This window comes from Haliaeetus albicilla, chromosome 27 (assembly GCF_947461875.1).
Source record: "Haliaeetus albicilla chromosome 27, bHalAlb1.1, whole genome shotgun sequence".
In the NCBI taxonomy this organism is placed as follows: Eukaryota; Metazoa; Chordata; class Aves; order Accipitriformes; family Accipitridae; genus Haliaeetus; species Haliaeetus albicilla.
The window spans coordinates 6,580,232-6,599,334 of NC_091509.1; the positions used below are offsets into that span (position 1 = coordinate 6,580,232).

The 19,103-nt window shown below is 35.6% G+C and overlaps 1 protein-coding gene across 15 annotated transcripts in view; it reads right to left on the minus strand.

Moving 5' to 3' along the window:
* The window catches only part of TENM2 (teneurin transmembrane protein 2), an 848,782-nt gene that overhangs the window by 544,390 nt on the left and 285,289 nt on the right, over window positions 1–19,103 (minus strand). For all 15 annotated transcript variants that reach the window (XM_069772607.1, XM_069772606.1, XM_069772615.1 and 12 more), the window contains exon 3: window positions 9,398–9,688. In XM_069772607.1, coding sequence (XP_069628708.1) covers window positions 9,398–9,623 — 226 coding nt within the window. In that variant the 5' untranslated portion in view covers window positions 9,624–9,688. The remainder of the gene's footprint in view (window positions 1–9,397; window positions 9,689–19,103) is intronic.

The window sequence follows — 19,103 nt, forward strand, 5'->3', positions numbered from 1 at the left end:
ATCCATGTCACTGAGGCATATATGGCATTGCTATGGTACATATTGCTTCCTTTAGAGAAAAACTAAAAGATAGGAAAGGGTTTAGAAATAAGCGACAAATCTGATTTCATGACAGAAGATGATACTACACAGGCAGATGCTTGAAGAGCTCTAGATAGATAGATAGATAGACAGAGCTCATATAAAAGATGACTGGCTTAACTGCAGCATCTAACAGAACTGTGAAGAGAAAACACTGGGTACTATGGCTGTTCCAATAAAACAGAAAAGGGCATCACCAGACCTAATGGACAGTAACTGAAGCCACTTTCCAAAATCCAAAGAGAAGCTGGCAACTGCTTTTAACGTGGAGGCTGACTTCCCACAGACACTGCCTGCCAATGGAAATGATGGATTTTCTGCCGACTGATGTTTTCAAGACTCCAGAATGTGCTTCATTCAAGGACAGATTACTGGGATCAGCGTAGAAATAATCTGATGAAAGTTAATGAGCAACTGGATAGCAGGCCAAACAAGATAACTGGAAGGCCTTCTGAACTTAAACTCGAATCCAGAGACAAATAATATAAAACAAAAAGAACAAATAAAACATGCTGGGCCCTGCTTAGCCAATTATACTTGCTTCTTGTTTTCTTTTCTACTAATTTTGATTCCCATTTATAGGTTTTAAGTGAATTTATCGTCAGCACTTTGACTCAACTCCAAAACATCCATGGTTCTCTAAGGAAGAAAATTGAGGTTTGGGTGATGTTTTTGTTTGTTTGTTTGAAAGTTTCCTTATGTTTTTCTTACTAAGTAAACTGTGTGTATTTGGGTCCAGTCATAATATTCGAAAAGCTTCCAAAAATCACATAATCCATTTGAGGTATTAGGTGAACAAACAGGGAAAGAAAACAAATATAAACATAGTAATCATCACCACAGAGCAACCAGTTGCCCACTGAGTCTAGAATTTAGTCCCCAACAATAGTAAGATATTTCAAAAGAATATGGGCAAAAAAAAACCCAAAAATAAGGTGTAAAAGACAATTACAGAATAAACACAATAAACACCTAAAACCTGTTCCCAATGCATTTGAGCTGAAAACTGACTTGTGCGTTGGAGCAGTGCATACACTCTGGTGCTTAACCCATCTTCCACACACTCAAAAAAATATACAAATGTCTAATACTTCCCTTATTTTCCTGAAGATATGGACCTTAAAAACTTCTGGTATCAGAAAGTTCAACAATGTGTAATCCAAAAGAAATGCCTTTTGTCAGTTTAAAATTTATGGATTTCCATTTTATTTAAATATTTCTTTCTTCCTCTATTATGAGAAAGGAAGAGGAGAAGCAAATGGCCTAATTTTTCTTTACCAGAAAACAAGCTTTAGAGGGGTGCCCAAATCCACAGCAGAAACAAAACAATATTCACTAATGCAAATTCTGGACTACATGACTTCTAAAGACTAATTTTCTGCTACATGCCTAAGATGCAGGGGCAAAGATGCCCAATTCAAACCCAGATCAAGCGTAAAAGCTTTTTAAATCTGAGATTTTCATGGTAATAGGTGTATTAGAAAAGCATCTGAGTCTCTTCATCAGCTTGGGAACACTCATAAGTAATCAGCCTCCTTTCCAAACTCTTCTTGCTGGAAAATGCACCCTAAAAAATACTTATGTTAAACTGCAGATACTTCTGAAGACAAGAACCCAGAGAAGGTGGAATATTTGCAGAATTTGCACAAGTCAGCCATTTTTTGTTAGTAGGATTAATCAAGAAATAAGTATTTTTATATGGAGTATTTTATTTTAAAAAGAAAAATATTATTTCATCTCCTTGGAGTACATTATTTCCCTTTACAATGGATTTTAATGTGAGAAAGAGCATCCACATGGATGGGCCTACATATTACAAACTTCTTAGAAGAGTGTGTGCATGTGTGTGTATGAGAAAATGGAGAAAGATTTATAGGATCAAAAATTATTATTTTCAGTGTCCAAAGTCTTAGACTTCTATTTCATAGCCAAGCAAAGGGATGAGGAGAAAAAAAAAGTAATCAAAGAACAGGTTTTCTTCAACATTCAGTTAGGCCCTAGCATAATAAGGCGAGCAAACAGTACTCCTCTATTTTGAGGCACAAGATCTTTTTGCTTGATACAAATTTGTAGCCATAAAGTATAGGAAGTATAATTCCTATTAATTTCAAAGTACTTTTGAGAGGGTATTTGCATTAAAATGGCTACTAAGCCTATTCTAGAGTAGACCTAAGTTTTTAAAAAAATTTCTTTTATTCACAGTGTGTGCTAACTACACGAGTTGATAACATCTACTTTTTAGAAATTATCCTTTCATATCTAGTGTACATAATGTTCACGTAACTTTGTAAATGGATAAAAAAAATAGAACGTAGTTTAACTTAATCATCAATGAATGAGGAGTCCACTACAGCAGCAGTAAAAAAAGTAGCTCTTTTTGAAAACTAAATAACTTTTGAAAAAAAGGAGCATAAGTCTATATACATACCTATATATTTGCATCGGAAATCCCTGAATTCTGATTCTCTAATTCAAACTGTAAACAAATGCTGATTTTTAATAATGATCACTAGAGAGAAACTGCCAAGAATAAAAAATTACTCCCTGAGAGAAACTGTGTGTACACAGAATTCGCCTATTATGTCTGGCTGTTTTTTGTTTATTCTACAAATACATATTAATATTAGAATAGTACTGTGTTTTTCAGCACTGGCCATATTAATTATTACTGGAGTCCTCTGTCAGCATCATAGCTTCTCTATATAAAGCTTCAGAAGATAGTATTTTATTCAACTCCAACTTCATCTTTATCATGTTCACCTAGAACGAGATTCCTGGTAATACTTTAATTGATTACACTGTGTATTTAGGTTGCTAGTTGATTATGTTCTTTCCATAGCAATGACATTTTAAATACTTCAGCATGCTGTATTGCAACGGCCAGCTCTGAACTGCGGGGCTGGAATAGATCTGCTGCCATTCAGTGTCTCAGAGGACTCCTAACGGCCAAGATGCTGATCTACTAGTCAAATAGGTAAGAGAGCAAGAGTTACACCTTTATTCAACAAGTCCCTGTTAGACAGTCTGACTTCTCAATGGTTAGTTCCAGCAGGCCTGAGCAACCAACCACACCCAGCAAATTAAGTCACAATGTATGAAGATATAAAATGGTGAAACACCAAGAAGGGAAGATGGAAGGGGAATGTAAAAGATTTTCAGAACAACTGATTTAAACTACCAGTTACAAATCAGTGAGCTTCCTGTTCAAAAGGAAAACAAACAAACAAACAAAACCCCCCAAACCCAAACAAACACAACACAGAAGAGCAAGAGAAAACAATTTATGCATATGTACTTGGTAGTACCCCAAAGACTGAGAGTCTGCTCCGTGATGCTTCCCTGAAAAGCCACTTCTAAAGAGATTTCCTTCTGATTTTATGCTATTGTGACTCAGATCTAATATACACAAAGTTTTAGTTTAATTCCTATTTGTCAGCAGATCTTAATATTAAAGCTCAAAAGGCCACTCGACTGATGCTAGAGTATAAATGAGAGGAGGCATGTTGGATTTGGGGTTAGACTTTCTTACATTTTCCTTTCCTAAAAGAATATTTGGAATATTTTCCTTTCCTAAAAGAATATTTTCTTATAAAGGTTTGTACTTTCATTTATTCGCTTTTCTAGTAATGCTACTACATAGGTCCATCATTAACAATATCAACACAGATGAAAGCACAGATGAAAAGTGCTTTCATGTTTTTAAATCACTTAACAGCAAGAACCATATAATCTTTTATGATTTTGGGAGGGAGAAGGTAGGGGAGAGAGTTTTTATTCAACATCTTTGCTTTATTAAATAAGGTATACATATTAAAATATAAACTTTTATTTCTCACTAATGCCATGCTTTCTAGAGAAGAGCAACTGAATGCAGCTGTTGTCTCACCTTCATAAATCTTTTACACTGGGATCATGTATTTCTTAGGTAACCGTTAAAAACAAAGTAAATCTTGATTCAACAGCAGTGCAAGTTACCTGTGTGTACCAGTTATAATAGGAGATTTGCCTTGAGGCCTTCTTCCCCACAGGAGCTCCCCTACATCTGATTCCCTGTTAAGGGCTTCCTCCTTAAGCTTCTGCCACCTGCCTCTACCTCGGATTTTGTTTGATTACGTAAGTGTATGGATATACCAAAAAGCAACGTATTTCAGAATGCTACTCAAAACCTAACATGAGAAAGGAAAAGTAAGGATGTGCTCCCACTCTAGCCAGAATACAAGAAAAAGTTTTCTTTAACATCTTTAATCCAAATCTATATATTGAACATTTAATTTTCAAAAGGTCACAGGTTCTGGAAAGAAATATTAAAACTAAAATTAGTAAAACTCAGTTGGATTTCGAAGGGATACGCTAATCTGAGCCTAAAAGTTGAGTACAACTTGTGTTTGATGACAAGATAACCAAAAATCTCATCTTGGTGTTACTGGGAATATAAGCAGCGAGACAAAGTCCAGGTAGCCTAGAAACTGTAACAGCAACTATCCCTCTGTATAGCAGCGCATTAGTCACTGCTGAACACAGAATACCTGACCACAATAACTTTAAATCCGAACAAGCTTAATCAGTCTCATGAAATGTTCTTACTGCAGTGTGGTTCTTCGAATGTGTCCCAGTAAATTATTTGGTGACAGATTTATGATGTGAAGAACAAGAAGAGAAAACAACATTCGTTTTTCTCAGCAATCAGAGCTGCCTAGAGTAGGCTGTAAAAAATAAAATGTAGATTCATCAAACTGGTTTGGGTTGCTTTGGGTTTGGATTTTGGGGGAGTTGTTTATTGACATTTTTCTTTTTTCTTCAAGAAACCTGTTTAATATGTATGGAGAAAAGATGCAGTATGAAATGCCCAGGAGATGATGAGTAGTATGCCATAGTAACACAACTTCATGTGAAAGAAAACCGAGTGCACTATATACTTCCCAAGTGCCCCTCTCTGAGAATTCTACTGCAATAACTTAATTTTCTATTTGATGTTAATAAAAATACTGGACAATCTTAAGAGACATTATAAGGGATTTATTATAATAATTGTCACTACTTTTTTCTAACTCCCATTAATGTACCAATAGTGTTAAACAGGATACAAAAAGCATACGGTTTTAAGTATAAAAGAATAAATATGGAATTTGAGCTGACATTCAGAAAGGTATTGGCTCTTGTTCTTTACTGAAATTATCTCGCCATACAAAAAAAGATGCTGTGACATACACAAAGCAATTCAACTGTGGTAAAAAAATTCAAAATATTTCAGAAGACTGTTGGGTCCAGTTTAATATGATTGTGGTTTTTAGACTTATTTTTAATAACTTCAATCATATACTCTAGTTGTTCTAACATTTCACAGCAGAGATTTACTGCTAAACTAGATCTGACCTGAGAATGAGAAAGCAGTCAATTCAGTATAACTATTGGCTAATAAATTTTGCATCAGCTGGCATTTGGCCCAGGCAGACACACAAAATCCATGAGCTATGAATGCCAAGTGAGGAACTCCGGAATAGTAAGGTTTGCAATTGTGCCTTTGAAACCCAGTTTAAAACCCTTAACAACTCAGTAGAGTGTTCTTTTAAGCAAAATTTGGTTACAAAGTATACTTGAAGAAAAGCTGCCTTTCAAAGCAACCTCTTTAAAGAAAGGTTTTCCAAAATCCTCATTTTAGCCTTAAAGGACATCTACCTTCACCATGCTGTGTCAGCAGATGAAGTTAGAAAGAAGGTATTAAAAAAAAAAAAAAAGTAGTTTGATAATGGGTTCTCTTTGGTGGAAAAATACAGAGCATATAGAGAAATTCCTGTATTACCAGAAGATTGTAAAATATTCCAAATATTCAGAGGTCTCAGAACTGTTGTCAAGCTTTTGACATAACCTAGCAGAAAGTATAAAAGTTTCTATTAATCTTAAAATACAGCATTCAGAAAGGACTCCTCAACTTTAAATAAATCTTGTAATGTTTGAATGCTCTTTCAGATCCACTGAAGGACTGTATTTTTCAGATCAATTGACTAATGAATATTCAGTGCAGGTATTGACTTACAAATACATTTCTATCTTTATTAGGGAAAATCTGAGACAAATTAATAGCTCAGGTATGCATTGGACCTGTCATTTTATCCAAAAACCTGAGCACCTGTTTTGAAGATTATCAGAAAATAAGCTTGACACAAAAATACTAAACCTATTCTGAATTACTTTGCACAAATATTATTACTGCTACATTAAAAACAGACTTTAAAAGGGGAATTTTATTACTTAGAAAAATTACAGGTAAACATCTTAGGAAAAGTACAGTAGAAGTAATGCCAGACTAAAGTGCTTTAGGTAATACACAGTCACGTCACCCTTCATGCCTTTATACCAAAACTTCCAAATACTGCACCAGAAAGTAGCAGCTACAACAAAGAGGAACTTTCTTTGGTAGGTGCATTTGTCAATGATTAGCACAAAAAGCTTATTTCAAAACATTCAAACAATGACAAAGTTTTAAAGTTGTATTCTCAGAGTTACACTTCCACCAATGTTCAATTTTCCTATTAAATGCTTTATTCACACTAACTTAGAGAGGTATTTATACTTTGGAGATCTGCTTTTTCATGAAGAATGAGACAAACAAGTAAGAACAGAAGGACAATAAAATACTAAAGCAGACCAAGATGATCTGTTTCAGACTTCTGAGCCCTGAATATAGTTTTTGTTATTAGCATTTCACTGTCTAACCATCACAAACAAAAATAGAAGTAGTACAATGTGGTCTTATGGTTAACAGATTTTCAAAACCAAGTAACGTATGATCAGGCAGCAGCTAAAAACAACTGCTTTGAGCAGATCCAGTGCCATGGTTAAACCAGATAATTTTCAATAAGTCAAATGCATATAGCTTTTCTAACAGAAGAGACAAAATATTGAGGAAAATATCTACAATTGCTTAAAAAATGTCAAGCTACTTTATAATAGATGAATAAAAAATTCTCTAAAGACTATTTATTTTAAGCATGTTTATTTCCTACAGAATTTAATCCCATCAAAACACCCACTCAAATTTAGAATAAATTTACATGTATAAATCCCTAGATGTTTGCAGCTGGAAACCGCATGCCTAAGATGTAATGAACAGTATTTCCTACTATATGAACCACTTTTTTATCCATATAACATTAATATAGAAAGTGAGAACATGTAGCAAGTCTTAATCTAGATCTACTTGCCACATTATCTCAAATTTAATGTCAGTAGAGGAACTGTACAATCAGAAAAATACCGAGCTTTCAAACAGGAAAAATCATCATACAGACTTATTTTCTAAAGAAATTTGCTTTGTAAACTTAACAAAAGCAGGAAAATAAGGAGTTACTGCTCGTATTATTTAACAAAAAACTTACTCTGGCCCTCTAAAATAAACTTTATTCATCTGACATAATAACACAGACTAGCAGGAAGGAAAAAAAAAAAAAAAAAAAAAAAAAAAAAAAAGCCCTGAGCGTTTCAATTCAGTTACCAACAATCTGCACTCCCCTTCATAAAGAGGGCAGATAAGAACACATTAAGAGCAGGAGGAGGATGAACAGTTGTCAAATCAGTAATCAAGAGAAAAAGAACACCCTCATGAAATGCCGAATAATGACCTGGAAACTAAAATGAGGCACTTGAGCTGAAGCATCAATCATCCAGATAGGGAAAAGCAATATTTAGATGACTCCTGTACACAAAGGCTGAACAAACCACAGTGAAAATGGCTCCAGTAGCTCGTATGATCTAGTTGCAGTTTGATGCGTTATCTCTAGGTAAATACCTATAAGCAAAGAAAGACTCTACAAGAACAGAGATTACCTTAGAAAATAGAACTGGGTGTTTGATAGACCAAGCACAATGCAAATACTTCCAAATGTCTGTACACAAATGCGAGAAAAACACGGGATTAGACAAGGGTTTAATTAGCGATGCTAATTAATAGATATTTTGATTTAAAGGTGAAGACAGGCACTGACTGTTGGCAGAATGCTTTAAACAAGTTGCATGACATGATATCAAGTATAAAAAATGACCTTTCATTGGCTGTTCTCTACATAGAAGTGTGATAACTTAGAATTTCATGAGTCACAATATTAAAAATGTATAGTAGAGAACTATCATATGCCATTAACAAGCACATATATAGAATAGTAGAGTTTCAGCAATTAACAATGTACTAGATAATTTACCTTCCATTGAGAGGGACACAAAGGGCTACACATTTATGCCTCAAAACTGCCTATATCTTGCTTGATATATAAACCATATCTGATTCTCCAACTGAAACTAAACCAAGTAATTTATTTTAAAAACCATATCTAATTGTTGACTAAGTGACAATTTCAGCAGGCTATTTGGTCAAGTTAACCTGATGATTAAACACCGTTCCTATGAAGCAATGTTCACTAACGGTTTCAACACACAGACTTATGATTTACTAAGACAAGTAAATACCTGAATGAGAGCAAAACTATGTGTGTGTACAGTGCAAAGGCATAATCACTTTTTTTTTAACTAAAAACATTTAGATTGTTAATTCATTGGACATAACAGGTATTTAAAGCAAGGAACATTTTATAAAAGAAGAGGTTACTTCACCTTGCTTACAAGCTCACACAGGCAGGTTATTTCAAATACTAGTTCTAGGATCTCAATGCTGCGATAACGTATTATAGCCAATTATAAAAGTAATTAGACGGGTTTCCTCCTTCCAATTTATATGAGGTGAAGGGTAAGCAGTAAGGGTAAGCAGTGACAAAATGAAATCAGAGGAAACAGCATTCCCATTCCCACATTCCAATTACAGAGCAGTCAAGAACAGGAAAGGAATTCCAAGGCACCTGATTAATAATGAATATATGTTGGCCATATGGGGTTTTACTATAACAGTCTTATAGTTATCTTTTCAGTACAGGCACTCTGTTAGAGACAGAAAAGTTTAGATGAAAATGCTATTATTATTTCCAAAATGAACCTAGGAAATAGAATAGAAAGTTAGCATATTGGCCAACCCTGAGATCCATGACAAATACAACATTTGGTTAAGGGTCATTAGCATTTGTGTTTATCAGGAAGAGTGGATCCTGGTTTGCCTCATTTACCAATAGTGAATTCCGACAGTATCAGAAATCTGAGAAGAGAAAGAACTTCCTAATTTAACACAAAACAGTTGAAATAATGTTAAAATGGCAACCATTCTCCTACCGTTCTTTCATTAAAACTCCTTATAACACTGGTATCCTTCAACAAGCCACAGAGATTGTCTACCGCGGATTACTGTAAAAGAAACCAGTTCTGACTTTAAACATACCTTGCCTTGGAAACTCATCTGACTCCCTGTGAACCAGGTCAGAAACTCGATTTCCATAGTGCATCCTGGTGTCATGATCATATGCCTTCAGCGTCTCACTTGAGCTGTAAGACTTCTGAGTTGGTACTCTGCAGTCTTCACTGTCCAGTGAAGAACTTGTATAGCGACATTCCTTTCCACAACGGCCCCTTGTCAGAGAACGGTGCCTTCTATCTTTTATATCCATTATTCTGAGTCAGATAGGATGTTTTCAGAAAAGTCACGCTTGTATTTGGGGTCAGTCACTGTCACCTAAAAACAGGAAAGGATAACAAAAGAGTGAGCAACTTTGCTGCTACATTTTGTTTTATTCTACTTTCCGTGACTTATCCTTGAAGAACAATCTGGCACAGATTGAGAAGAAAGAGAAGACCCACATGATACATCCTTAGAAATTGAAATAATTGACCTGAATGGGTGGGGGGAGAAAATCAAACGGTATAAGAGAATTGCTTTCTATCTAAATTATCATCTCATTGAAGAGTTTAAAAAATAATGATAAAACAAAAACACTGTTATCTTTTGATTTTTGAATGAGCACTGATAACGCAGCACAGAACTGACAGAGTAATATTTGTTCCTGTTATGCAACAGTACAAAGAAAAGCAGACTCAAACCAGCTTTAATTATTTCCGTTCTTCCTGCAGGAGGGCTTGCAATTAAGAATTAAGCATGCAGGAAAGTTGCATAGAGGAGATTATTCCTATTCAGCATTAATGCATTACAAAGGTGTACATTATCCTTTAACAATGTGTTCACAAGCAGCAGCAACTGATTTTATTGCCCCTGGATAACATAATCCAAGGCCCTGTTCTCAGCAAAAGCTTGGACCAGGTGTCTCCAGAGGTTCTTTCCAGCCTCGACATTTCTGCATTTTTATGATTCTCTGAAAAAACTTTGGGAATTGGCTGCTCTTGTGCACCACAGAACATGACTAGATGCTCTTCTTCGCAATCCCTCAAGATGACCAGTTTATCCATATCGGCAGTTGGAGCTCTTCAAAACTGTGTAAATACCTTCTTGCTCACTGGACCAGAAAGAGATAGATTCTTACAGTCTACTTAATTAGGACACCCTTACTGTGGCAGATATACTTTCATATATGCACAGTTAGCATGCATAAACTGCAAAATGAAAGATACTGTAGAAAGCAAGAAACACACTAAGCACGAGCACCCTAACCACTGGGGTACTAATTATTTTGAGTTGGTATCCATATGTCTTTCTCTCATGGCATCCTATGCCCAGGTCTGTAACAGTCCTGAGAAATCCTCATGACAAAACTTTCTTCTGGAAACAAAAGCTTCCCACACAAAAAATACCCCCACAAAAAATACCCAGATTTGCTAACAAGCAAAAACTGGAACAAAAACCTCTGCTTTTCTATACGTGGCTAAGGAGGAGAAGAAACGGTTTTGGCAAATTTAGCTGGGACAGTTGAAGGCATTTTCTTTCTCCTTGTCCCCTTTGTTCAGGTGGCCTACTCGAAAGCCCACCCAGCAGAACGGGAACAGGTCCTGCACGCCTGCTACACCCAGTCGCAGGCCAGAGTCTTACTTAAACTACCAAAGCACTTCAGCAGTACGATTCCTTCTGCCACCTCTGCCACCAAGGTAACAAGCTCCAGCGAAAGACGATAAAAAACCCAGAAGGCAGTCATGTCTTTCATTGTTGTAGTTGTTTTCACCCGTAGGAGAGGAGGTCATAACATTGGCATAAGTATTTTGCCTAAATCATTGCTTTTTGGCTGGAATGGATTATGCCCCTAAGAGAGAATAAAAGTACTTGGCCAGATGAGCTAGTGACTTGAGAAAAGGTTTCTTGGCTTCATTTAGACTCTGACATTTAGACTTGTTGTGGTTTTTGGTTTTTTGTGTTTTTTTTTTTTTTCTTTTTTCTTTCTGTATTTTAAAGAAGAAAGTTAGGTAACCAGGAGAAACAGCTGCTTTAAACCACCCACAGGTACTCTGCAATCTGTGAGCGATAAGAAGTGTAAACATGCTTACTTTTTCCTTCTTTTTCTCTTATTTTTAACTATGATGGTACATTTCAGAGGAGAAAAAAATAAACCACAAAACAACACACAGAGAAAAGCCAAACCAGAAGATGTTCAGCACTTAAAACTGGGAGGGTTAGTTTTAGAATTTTAGATTAAAGAGAAAGGAAGACTAAATATACACTCCCATTTCTCACCTCTCTGAACGTCTAGTGGTTAAACTGACTTCTCTGTATCTGAATTATTCAGTTCAATTCTTTGGCCCTGTAATATTTATTAAACTGTAAAGCATGTTAACACTGGTGGCACAAACACTTGCTTGAACTTTGAGGAGATATATGATCGTTTAGATTAACAATGCCTGGCTCTTTGATTCGAGTTTAATACTATCTCATCAAATTCAGATATCAATATATCACAATTATAAAACATCAAAACAGATGAATACAGTACAGTATTGAGAAAAAACTGCCAATTACTCTCTGGACGTCTTCATGCTACTGTTCAATACAAAAGCCTATTATTCCATATGAAGGTATTGTCTATCAGTTCAGAAAACAAACAGCTTTTTGTTTTTATGATTGCTAAACTTTAAGCTGTCTGGCCTGATTTCTATTGTTTCTGAAAGAACATTTAATTCCTTCTTACTATAGTTGAAAGAGGGATTTACTATGACTGAGATAAAACTTCTGAGTATTTCCATGATATTAGTTTATTAAAGCATTTTCTCAGGCAGACAAGATTTTTTGAAATTGTTCCCTCAGTAAACATTCTTTTGTAGAGTTTGTGCAATTACCCTACAAATACAAAAATAAAAGGAAATGGTAAGACAATGCTCTACTGTTGACAATGCCAAGAAATATTTCTTAGTCACCCTCGTGCAGAATGCAAGGTGCAACGTCTGCACTGTCATTCCCATGACAAGTCCAACATGTTAACACAAGAAAATAAATGTAGAAATATGATAAATATGTCCCAACAGCTTTACTCTGACCTTTCTTAAGGAAAATCTTGTTACAAGAATCAGATGTCATAATAATTTGGTGAATAACTTGATCTTTATAATACTATACTATTAAAAATTTCTTGAACTTTACTAGATTTTAAGAGATGCTTAAAAATACTATAGATAATTTGAAAAACATTTTTCTTGGGGTTTTTATTCAATGACATGTTCATATTTATTACAGTACTTTTAATTTTTTTTCTGATATTTCTATTACTTGAGGACAAATCCCAAGCATCTGAGACTAAATACGTCTACCTAACTGCAACAAAATATTCTCAGAGATTCTTCTCCCATCCTCATCTCTGCTTTGGGGATTTCTATGAACAAAACAGTCAGGCAAAAAGCAGTTCCATAGCATCGTCAAAAAAACTCTCTTAAAATTCAAACAACAGTATCACCATACATGGTTTAAAATATGGTGAAATTAAGTTGTAACGCACTCCTAGAAAACTTGTTTCATATTTTTCTCATACTTATCTTAAATAGATGAAATACTGTTTCAATTCAATGCTAAATACCTTCCCTGTTAGTCAAATCTTTATGTAAAGTATTCCTGCAAAGGTAAAATGTGATGGCTTTGGTTGAGCGAGAATAATGGCGAGATTCAATTTGAATTTAAAATTCGTGATACTCTTTGACTTGCCTGTCTCAAGGGCACTCTGTGAATGGTTTATTTTGAGTAATTGACCTAAATAGTAACTGATTTAATAATTTCTTTTGTTTCAAAGGATTTCACTAAGACTGCTCATATTGACCCACTTTTATTACAGAGTAGTACAACCACTAACAACTGACTTTAAGTGTTTTTCTCATCTAGCGTTGTTTTAATTATCTGTGAAGCACTAAGAGGACCCCTTTCTAACCTTCTGAATAAGGTATTTATGCCTTGCAAAAGGGTTGGTCAAGTTTCAAAGATGGATAGTCTCAGCTGATCTAGACTTTCCACAGATGGTAGATCTAAAGCAATAAATGGGATATGCTGTATTTGCTGCTGACATACCGCATGTGCCACAAGTTACACGTGCCTAATAAGCTTTGGACTCACTATTCACCCAGTATAAAATTTCTTGTGTTCATGCGCAGCAACCATTTACCTGGACATGACTACAGCACTGGTAACAAGAGCGTGAAGTGGTAACTGTGGGGTAGTCCAAGGGCATTAAAACACTGTATGTCCTGGAGAGAGAAGAGAGAAGAGACGACAGAAGACAGAAGAGAGAAGAGAAGAAAAAGCTGAGGAGCTGAGAAGTAAAAACCAGTTTTTTGTTTAGGGTTTTTATAAAAAAATTGACCACTTCTTTTTGTGTTAGCAACGTCAAATCAATAGAAGGCATGGAGGGAGGACTCAAAATGAATTTTAATGGCTTAGTGCAGCCTATGCTAAAACTCTCTTTAAATTTGAAGTTGATTTGTACACTGATCTTACTTATGTGCTTGTTTCTTGCATTTTCTAATGATCCCTTATACTATTACAGCGTACATGGCCATTAGAACTGCCACTCACAATAGACAGAATGCAGTAATCACTTGGAAGTTCAACAGAAAACAAAGCACTTCACATTTACTTTGTGCCCCTAAATAACCTACCACAACTAGATCAAAACATTACAATAGGGCATACAATATTAGAAACAGTCTTTTTTTTAAAAAAAGAGAAGTAGTACACCATGTACCAATCTGATCATTAAAAAACAGGTCTCTTAAAAGCCTGTACTTCTTTTCATCATCAACAATTGGAAATAAGCTTGTGATTTAGAGAATCAAATGCTGTTCATTATTTTATGCAAAGACTATTTTTGAAATGAGAAAATTCAATAATTCAGCTTTGGCACAGAACAAATTTTCAGGGAATAAATAAAAGGGTTATTTAACTGCTGTATTTTTTTGCTGATTTTAATAGTAGTGAAAAAGTACATCTCTACTTCTGGATCACCTCTGCCTTTTTTAAAAGGCAATAAATAAAATGCAATTTTTAAATGAAATACTACTATAGTATGTAAACTTTGTCACATGAAATAATGTTTATGACAAGTATGCTAGTATTGATTTGGACCAAAAATCAAAGTATATTTGGACAGTCTGTTTGGTGTAATAATGTGACCTCATTTTCCATTGATAAGTCTTTCTTCTGATTTTTCATATTCTTTTTTTTTTTCCTCTCCAAATACTGAAATGTGGAGTTTCTTTCTTAAAGGTACTTTATGTCAGTTGAAAAAGCAGCTAGACAAACTCAGATACAAATTCCTAAATGTTATTAAATGTGGATTCTGGTGTATGAACCTCATGAGCTGGGGATCACTATAGATTCAGAAACTGTACCAGTAAAATTTCACTATTAGCTAAGCACCAGGTCTGAGGCAGAGTGTGGCACATATGAACCAATCAATTCTTCATTTTCATTTCATCTGCTATGAACTGTGAGCTTTTCCCCCTGTGAGAAAAACAGCAGAAATCGCAACCTTCGCAAACACTTGTGATAGCTTCCAGAGCAGGAAGAAAACTAGCGGCCTTTAAGACTCCATCATAAAAAACTTATTTAGTACCTCCGTTAGCCCACACAGTATATCTACATGATTTTTCTTGAAAAGTTATTTTAAACTTCCTAAAATATTACTTGCATCCTATATATTTCAGTAGCTGGTCATCAAAAGAGAATGTCAACTACCACGTTGTTTCCCATCCTAGATGTTACACCAGCCATTAGAAATAGATTGCGTCACACTGACTCAGAAAGATGGCCATGTTTTTACAAAACATGTGACACAAGCAATGAATAAAGTACAGACATTTACAAACAGCAAAAAGTTTAACTCATTTTTCGGAGAAGGGCTTATAAATCCACCCAAATTGGTTATATAAATGAGGCTGAAATGACATCTACTTTTCTTCCCAGATACACAGAGGTAGAACAGTAGAAACTTTGAAGAAGTAAAGAAAAGAAAGTAACAGAATAAACATTTTTGTGTATTCTGGAGTTTCTCAGCCATGTGAAGTTTTCAAGTTCTTCCTCTTGGAGAGTGTTTTTCTTTCTTTTCTGAATGAAGCATTAACATTCCCCCCATTCCAAACATTGCCCAAATAAAAAAAAATAATGAGGTTTTACCCCAGGATCACATATTTCCACTCCTAACTTAAAGTTATTTACAAACATTCATTAGGCCTTAGAACAGCCATGAGAGCTAAATCTGTATCATCCTTATTCTACAGAAGTTGTTAAACACCGAAAGGGTAAGTGTCCCACCTGAGGTTATACAACAAGTTTGCTGCAGACTGGGAACCCCAAGCTCCAGATCTTGGTTTCCTGCTCGCAGTATAATTGTTATCTACATACTTCAATCATTCTATGCAGTCAGACAAAAAAAAAAAAAAATCAAGTCACCATAGAACAATACAACAAGCCAACTTCTCGATTAATATAATTACTTAAAATTAGTATAGCTGAATAAGTTCAGAAAGTAAATTTAAAGATCATATACAAACTGGCCACTTCAAAAGACTAAGTTTGCTAAAAATAATTGCCTGAATAACATTATTACTCTTCTACTGCCTAGGAAGAACAAACAATACTATTATCTACTGCTAAAATGCTGTTAATGAAGAAAAGTAGAATAATTTATCATTGGATAATTAACACAATGCAGTTAAGCATGCTTTAACGATTCTGTATAATAGTTTCCTCTCACTAGAGAATACTTTTGAATCAGGAAAAAATTGTCTAAATAATTTTTGATTAATTCTTTGATCAAACTGATCAACATTTATAGAAGTGAGATAGATCTAAATGCCCATGCAATGAATGACAACTTGCTTTATTTAATTGTCCATTGGTGATGTACTTTCTTCCTTCTAATCCTAGGGTAGAATGCTGTCTTTAATTAAGTTAATGGGATTTTTAACCTTACTAGCAATGGAGCCAAGACATCAAGCTGGTTGGAGCACAAGTTCTGCTCCAGCCATTTCCCCTCTTGTTTGCCTTCACCAGCACTTAGTCATTAGTTTATTTAATTTTTCACCAGCATTTTCCAGTGTTCTGTCCTCTTGTCAGGCTGCTCTGTCTTTCCATTTTCTCAAAAACCTTATTTATCACCATAGTTTCAGTTATGGATTTCAATGCTATTCATTTCCACAAGCGTTTTCCTTCACAGCCAGGCTAATCCATCAGCTGTCTCTGAGAACTCCTGGGCACTGTGCTTCCATATTAGACTCAAGGGTTTTGATTTTAAACATACGACCGTGCTATAAAGTTGGAGAAATATAACTGACGTGAAAGGACTTGTACTTTTCTTGCACCCAAACAGGTCCAATGCCAAGAATTTTAAGACAGTTCCTTCCTAATTCTTCTTCACTTCCTTAGGTAAAACATTCTGTAATTCTACACCTGTTGGGCACCTTTGTTCCTGCTGGCAATAGCAGAAGCTGTACTGCTGGGTAAAATATCAGCCAAAAGAAAACCATTAGGAGTGCACCTTTCATTTCTTGTTTACTGTTAATAGATGAATACACTGTTAAAGGGGAACTTTTCCAGAATCTAAGATCAAACAAAGCTCCTGTGTACATCTCATCAGAGGATGCTACTATAAGAAGATCAAGTTGCTGAAGAGGTTTCTCAGCAATTTTCAAACCTCTACAATAGTCTTAATGTCATGCAAACAGTTATGAGTTTAGGTACTCCACTTATTTCAGTTGAGAACACCACCTGCTTTTGACTCTAAATTTACATCATTCTCTCTTTCTGTCCAAGAAACACTCACTGCATTTCTTTAAAGCTTCCATGGAACCTCTCCTACCTCAATTTGATACTAACAGTTCTCATATTCTCATTAACAAGATGCTTTAATATGACACTGCTAGCAGTGTCAACCTACAAAAATATTCTTTGAAGAAGGCTTTACTAGAGACCATTTTTAAGGCTGTATACATTTATGATAATAAAATGCAACAATATTTTAAAATGCCTAATCGTATTTAGTAGAATTTCAATAAAGACAGCTATTCCCAATTACACAAGTAAATAACCCACTCAGCTAAGCCCCGATACTCCCCTCAGGGGGCGGTGGGGGGAAGGAAAAAAGGAAAAGAAAAAAAAAGGAAAAAAAAGAGTTATTTTGTTTGTCTAAACTATTAGTCTTACTCCTTGGGAGTTCTCCACCTTTGTAAATGCACAGATTTTATCAGTAATAACAACTTTCTAAAGTGATCCTTTGTTTTAAAGGTTCAAGGTAAGCTAAGAAAAGTCAAAGGGAAAAGAGAAACATGAATGGAAGACAGCAGATGACATCCTATCTCAACAGCTTCCATAAAAGTATTTACTGAAACATTTTAAATTCTAGATCACCTCAGACACCAATGAAACTTTGCATAATGAAGTAAGAAGGCTGCTCTATAAGTTTCTCAGCTAACAACTACACCTCAAGTGTTCCAATAAAGGAAAATGAATTGTTTTATAAAAATTAATTAAACCTCACAGCAACAGATAAAATTAATATAACTATTATATAAAATGACCAACTGTAACTCAAAATCTCTGAAGCGAATTTCCAGTGTCCACACAGCACGGGGTTGGCATGAACAGAACTGAGGTCCTATCACCCTTAAAGCTGGTCCAAACCTTGCAGTGCAAGGTTTGCTTGCATATTATCATAGCAGAAGAGGACAGAAAGGGTTACCTTGATTAATGGAAATATTTTTAATAACTGATGAAAAATACACTTCTAGGAAATCAACTGGTCCAAGACCACAAGAAGCAGCAAATACCTCATAATATTGTACAGTCACTGTGCAGACATTACTATACTCTCTGCTGCATCTCCAAATCATGAACAAAAAAGCCACATCACTCTGGAGAAAAATCACTCTAGAGAAAAGGCCACGTGCTTCATTCTAGTCATTTAGGACAGTACATGTAATCCAATATATACTCTCATAATGCAACTTCCTTCTGCAGACTTCTTGGGCAGGACCATCGTTTTGCTTACTATCTGTGGGTGTCTCCCCTATCTGTGGGTGTCTCCAAAGAAAGTCTGGCATTTGCTGGTGGATAAGAGGTTTCCCCTGTGTCACTTTGTCAGCAGGCACTGCTCACGTGGCCGAGTTGTCAGAAGCAAGCCCATCCTGGCTCCTCGGTTGCCACAATTCTCAACCCTGTATGTGATCTTCATCCAACACCTAGCAGGAAGTGCCTGAAGGCACCTGGAGACAGCAAGGTCTTAAGCTGTACCAGCACAGAACATGGGAGCTCACATGGGGATATTCTCAGAGAAGCTACTGCATGAGAAATGCAAACAGCCATCTCCTATTCACCACCATGTGTGGCTGAGCTTTAGAAAGCAAGAACAGTCACAAGGAAGTAACCAGCTAAAAAGCACTCTCAAAAACTGCAAGGAATCTTTACAAAATTCATTTTGTCCTTTCTTTCCATTGCCATTTCACAGAAAGAACAACAACAAAGCTGCAATGTCTAATTTCTTCTCGAGACTAAGCTCACTGCATTAAAGCCAGCCCCCACAATTTTGCCATCTGGTGCCTAGATTGCTGTGTATCCAGAACAGAGATGCCTACATTCTTCAAATGCCATGGTCAAACTTCCCAGGCAAAAGCATCAGCATTTTATGACAAGGACAGAGATCAAACCTAAGGGAACCTGGCAAGAAAAAATTAAAACA